Source organism: Lolium perenne, chromosome 3, assembly GCF_019359855.2.
Source record: "Lolium perenne isolate Kyuss_39 chromosome 3, Kyuss_2.0, whole genome shotgun sequence".
Taxonomy (NCBI): domain Eukaryota; kingdom Viridiplantae; phylum Streptophyta; class Magnoliopsida; order Poales; family Poaceae; genus Lolium; species Lolium perenne.
Window position 1 is genome coordinate 333,277,810 of NC_067246.2, and position 5,794 is coordinate 333,283,603.

General features: G+C 55.4%; 1 protein-coding gene across 1 annotated transcript; it reads right to left on the reverse strand.

Annotated features, from left to right (window-relative positions):
- Nucleotides 1-3,954: 3,954 nt before the first annotated feature.
- Nucleotides 3,955-5,274, reverse strand: LOC127345854 (U-box domain-containing protein 16). Its single transcript, XM_051372384.2, has one exon. It carries the CDS (start codon nucleotides 5,097-5,099, stop codon nucleotides 4,062-4,064), a length of 1,038 nt encoding a protein of 345 aa, XP_051228344.1. The 5' UTR covers nucleotides 5,100-5,274; the 3' UTR covers nucleotides 3,955-4,061.
- Between the last annotated feature and the right edge of the window lie 520 nt (nucleotides 5,275-5,794).

Below are 5,794 nucleotides of genomic sequence, written 5' to 3' on the forward strand. Positions count from 1 at the left end.
CCATTCTTGGTCGTTGACGATGTGAGTGCGCGCGTCGATTGGCTGCTCATTGGCAGCGACCATCACTCGCGGAGGGCGCGGCTCGACTCGGTGGTTGGTCGAATGGGCGGCACGTGGCGCCGGTGGCGGGCAGTTGTTGACGTTGGAGACCGCGCGATTCACCGCCGCTGATGAAGCGGCATGGCTGGCTGATGAGCGTGAGTAGAGTCGCCCCTGTGAATCGGCGGTGGCATGCTGCTGCTCCAGGGCCTTGGCGACTAGGGCCTTGGCGTGCTGGACGAGGATCGCGTCGTCTCCCGTTTCAGGGAGTCTAGCGAGAACGGCCTGTGTAGCCGCAACGTTGTCGGCTGCGACGAGTGAAGGGGTAGGCCGTTGGCATCGACCTCCGCGCGGGGAGCTTCGGGCGGAGGGGGTGGTGGTGGTGGTGGCGGTGGTGGCGGCCGTGCGCCACTCTACCGGCAGCGGCCCGACTCGACTCGGGGACGCCATGATTCTGGGCCTGGGCGACCCGGACCTCTCCGTCCGGGTCGTCGAAGTTGAGACGGGCGCTGGGGAAGCCCTGTGCTCGGGCGCGCTCCATGCGCAGGCGGTTGCGCTCTTGACGGTAGTGACATACGGCTCTCACCTCATCTTGTTCGAGGCGAAATTTCTCCCGCTCGGTGAGCTCCTTTTTCCTCTGCTCCTTAAGGGCCGCCCGATGCGCCTCGATCTCGGTCGCGTTGGCGGTCGCGGGGAGGGGAGTGGAGAAGGCGTCGTTCGGAGGAGCTTCATCGCCTCCCGCCATGAAGACGACGATCGGGTATTGGTAACGCGGGGCTTCGATGGAGTTGGTCTCCGACTCGTAGTCGAAGAGGGGGAGGACGGAGTTATCCTCGAAGTCGCTCGGGTGGGAGACCGGGGTGATGGAGTCTTCCATTGACGTTGCAGTGATGGATCCAGTGACCGATACTGCTGCCGCCGAATCGGCGTCGTCCTCCAGAGCCGACTCTCCCTCGGCGTGTGCGCTGCTGGAAAGGGGGAGAGTGGTTGTAAGGACTTGCCCTGGCGCGAAGGGGTCGTGTAGCGGACTGGGGCGAGCCTCGCTGGGGTCGCTGACGCTGGCGAGCCCGACAAAGAGGTTGACCGTGCCGACCGGCACCATCCAAGCGTGGGCGAGGGGCGACGAGGCCGGCTTGTAGGAGCTCGGCTGGATGTGGAAGAAGTTGCCCGTGGCGATCATCCTGCCGGAGGCGACCGGCCGGCGGATTGGCGAGTAGGGCCTCGCCGTAGCTCAGAGGCCCGATGTCCCATGCCCCACGGTGGGCGCCACTTTCATGGATATGACCACGGCAGGTGCTATGGGGGGCAGCACTTCATTGATGCGGGGGCAAGGGAACACAGCCATCTGCGGAACGTGGTGCGCAAGACGCAAGGTTTTACCCAGGTTCAGCCCCTCCGGAGAGTAAAAGGCATATGTCGTGCTAGATCTATTACTCAGTGGAGAATTGCAATGGGGGTGCTCAGTCGGCGGCAACGCCAAGAGCTACAAGGGAGAGATTGGATCTTAGATGATGTGTCTTCTAGGATTTAGCTCGGGGGTTTATATAGGCACCCCCGATCTAGGGTTACATAAGGATAACTCCGAATCATATCAGTTGCTACTAATCTGAGATCGCTACCCTTCTCGCAAGTAATCTCCTTCTCTAGTCGCGCAAGTCTTTATCCAGTCGGCCCACCCGAGGGTTGCGGCCTGGTCGCCGCAAGGCCCAGCCACCCAGTCGCTCGGGCGACTGGCAGTCTTCTTGGGCCTTCACCTCCATGGCGAGTGGGACTGATGACACACCCCCTTAGGGTATATCCCATCAGATATAATGTGGTATCACATGATAACGATGGGAATATGCTTGGCCACGGAGTGACACCTTGTTTCCTTTGCATTTGTAACGGCACCCGTGTTGTCGCAGTAGAGAATCACATTGTCTTACATGCTTGGGAACACACCTAGTTCGATAATGAACTTTGTTAGACAAATAGCTTTCATTCCCCGCTTCCGAAACAGCTATATATGCACTTTGAATCTATAGTATATTGAGCAACCGTGATTTGCTTGCTGCTCCTCCAGCTCACCGCGCCTGCGTTTACCATAAACACATATCCCGACTAAGATTTCGAGTCGGCTGGATCAGTGTCAAAGTTTGCATTAGTGTAACATTTTACACCAAGCTCCTCTTCACATCCTCCATAGACAAGAAAAATATCCTTGGTTCTCTTAAGATACTTCGGGATATTCTTAACAGTTATCCAGTGATCCATTCTAGGATTACTGATTAGTCGAACTAATTGCCAGGACCACATCAGGTTGAGTACACAATACGTCATACTTGATAGAGCTATGACTGAAGCATGGGGATGTGAAACCCCATTTCTCTATTTTTATTCGTTGTTGGACCCTGAGTTACATTCAGTGGTTTACCTTTTATCACACGTAAGAACCCCTTCTTAGCTTGATCCATTCTGAGCCTCTTCATAATCTTTTCTAGGTAAGTACTCTGACTTAATGTCATTAGGTGTTTCGATCTATCTCTATAGATTTTAATGTCTGATATATAAGTAGCTTCACTCAAGTCCTTCATAGAAAATTTGCTATTTAAATAATCTTTCACACTCTTTAGAAAACATCATTCCCAATCAACAAGATGTCATCCACATATAGTATTAGGAATGCTAGCAAGGTCCTACTCACTTTCTTGTAAATGCAGGACTCTTCCAAATTTTGGACAAATTCAAATTCTTTGATCATCTCATCAAAGCGAAGATTCCAGGTCCGAGATGCTTGCTTTAGTCCATGGATTGAACGTTGAAGCTTGCATACTTTTTCAGCATCCTTAGGATCGACAAAACCTTCGGACTTGTACCATATACAACTCTTTCTCAATGTTGCCATTAAGGAACACCGTTTTGATATCCATCTGTCATATCTCATAAGCAAAATATGCAGCAACTGCTAGTAAATCTTGATAGATTTCAGCATCGCTACGGGTGAGAAACTCTCATCGTAGTCAACTCCTTAAATTTATCGAAAACCATTTGCGACATATCGAGTTTTATAGATGGTCACATTTCCGCCAGCCTCTTCTTTTTCTTAAAGACCCATTTTTCTCAATAGCCTTGCGGCCATCGGTGAGGACGAGATGCGCGCTCGAGAAAGGTTTGTCCCTTGAAATGTTAGAATCGTAAAATCTTAGATTCTACTTAGCATAATCGTTGAATCGTTTTCACTCAATTTGGATCCTAAATTCATATAATCGGATAGTAGAATCATGATTCTGATACCTATAAATGTTTAGAACAGAAGTGCAGAAGAAAGCTCTAAATATTACTAGCAAACAAAAAAAGAAATGCCATCAGAAATTTCACCAAATTGTATTTAAAGTTCACTATTGTGTCTGACTTGTCGAGCTAGGCTAAACAGGCATACGGTTTGGCGAATTTGGATTCCGGATGAGGAACCTTGAAAAGAGGTCGGTAACATAAGGAAATCTTTAACTGACGTACTTTACAATTTGCCTTGGCAGCTGACCACACTGTCACGATGGCATGTTGTCAGCGACTGGCTCACAAGGTCGTTTTGGTCGACAATGTCAATACTGCTCCGTAGGACGGATACGCAACGTTTGTTCCCAAGTTCCAAATAATCTAACATACCATCATCACCTACTCCTATATAGCTATAGGTCAACATAATTCTGCCACAAGAGAAAGTAGTCAGTACTATGAGAGTTGCTCTACACACACATATTGTAATAGATAAATAAAAAGATATTGCAAGTGAAGATCTCCTAGTACGTCGTCGATGATGGCATCCGGAACTTAACTAGTTTATCAGCATATTAAGAATTTAAAACTCACTCAAACAAGACAAGTAGTTTGGTCAAGATCTGCTGAAATTTCGTGTGAAACTGCACAAGGATCTCCTCAAGCACCAATCACCAATCAGTGTATTATACTACTAGTTGTATTTACATCAAGCTCATCAACCAATACGACATGGTAGTCGTGTGGAAAATTAGACACGATGGAGGTCAACCAAGCGTGACACGTGAGCCGTCGTCGTGCGCGGTGGCCGACGCCGGCGACGGCGACGAGAAGTAGGGGTCCGAGTGCACGAGCCCGTTGAGGAAGTCGGCGAACCGGTGCTCCCGCTGCCGCTTGACGACGGCGGCGCCCTCCTCCAGCGCGCGCAGCAGGGACCCGGCCTTGGCCTTCCCCCTGGGGCTGGCCTCGCCGTCCTCCGCGAGCTCCCTGACCGCCTCCTCCGCGCCGCCCACCGCCAACACCTGCGCGGCCGCCCGCTCGCCGCCGGCCATGACGAGGTTGAGCAGCGCGGACGCCGCGTTCTCCCTGGCCCGCCCGGTGGCGGCGCCGCCGGGCTCCACGAGGTCGACGAGGATGCGCACCCCGGACACGCCCGCGAAGGCGGCCAGGCTCTCGGCGCACCCGGCCACCTGCGCGACGACGGCCGTGGCGTCCTCCACGATCCCGGTCCGCCCGTCCGTCATCACGAGCGCGAAGAGAGCCCGCACGGCGCCGAGCTCGACGAGGGCGGCCCGGTTGAGCGGGTAGAGCGCGACGCCGAAGAGCGCCTTGAGGGCGTCCTTGGTGGCGCGCGTGCCCCGCCCGGAGCCGCGGAGGAGGGCGACGAGGGCCGCGAGGAGGGGCCTCTTCGCGCCGACGATGGGGCGGTAGGCGTCCACGCAGAGGAGGCTGGCGACGGTGGCGGCGGCGTGGTGCGCCGCCGCGTACTCCTCGGCCCGCATGGCGGCCGCGAGCGCGTCGAGGATGCCCGGGGCGGACATGAGCTGCTCCCGCGCCGAGATGGAGATGTTGAGCAGCGCGGCGGCGGCGTCCTCGGCGGAGGCGGACGTGGAGGGGGAGGTGAGCTGGGACGCGAGGTAGGGCACGGCGCCCGCGTCGGCCAGCGGCGCGCGGATCTCCGGGTCGTCCTTGGAGGCGCGGCGGAGCTCGGCGACGGCGGCGGCCGTGGCGGTCGCGTCCCGCACGGCCGCCGCGCCGCGCAGGCGGCCGACGAGGGTGCGTGCCGCGTGGAGCTTCACTTCCATCGCTGCCGTGGGGGCGGGATCTGGGCGGGGTTGCGTGCGCGCGGGTGGGTGGATGCGGTTTTGGAGCTCGCGTCGGCGATGCGCTTGGTTGGTGACTCGGTGGGAAGGTGGCGGGAGCGATCGAGCAAGTTGACGACGTGTGGTTTCTTTTCTTTTCTGCTTCCCGCGTGGCGCGTCACTTTGAAGCTACTCCGTACATCTTTCTTTCTTTCTTTCTTCTCCCCTGTCACGCTGGTGCTTGCTTGTTTCGGTGGAGTGGTGTTGAAGACTTCCAAGTTACTATGCAGTAGTATCATTTTCACCGTCCGACATAAACGCAGTTTCAAACCTCTTTTTGCCCATTTCCTTGACCATTGGATTGTAAAGGTGAAGCCATTTTCCAAGCTGGTTTTGCTCCCATGAAACCCCAGCTCCCGTGTCGTTGCCACATGGCGACCCGGGAGTCAACCCAATCGATGGCGGGGGGGGGGGGGGCTCCCTTAGCCTCTCCTTGCCACCGTTGTCGCTCGCCGTGTGCCCTGTAAAGTTTGGGTTGCGGGCGGCTGGGTCGTGCGACGATGTGGATCGAGCACGAGCACCGTGGCCCCAAAAGTATGGCATTGTTGAGGGCACCAACCTCGTGTCATGTGGACGACGGCTTGTCCTCGATGTTGTGCAGTTCCCATCGCAGTGGGTTGGCATCTTCATCTGGTGGA

Coding starts and splice junctions, on each gene's coding strand:
- LOC127345854 (XM_051372384.2), bottom strand. CDS start 5,099: ATGGAAGTGAAGCTCCACGCGGCACGCACCCTCGTCGGCCGCCTGCGC.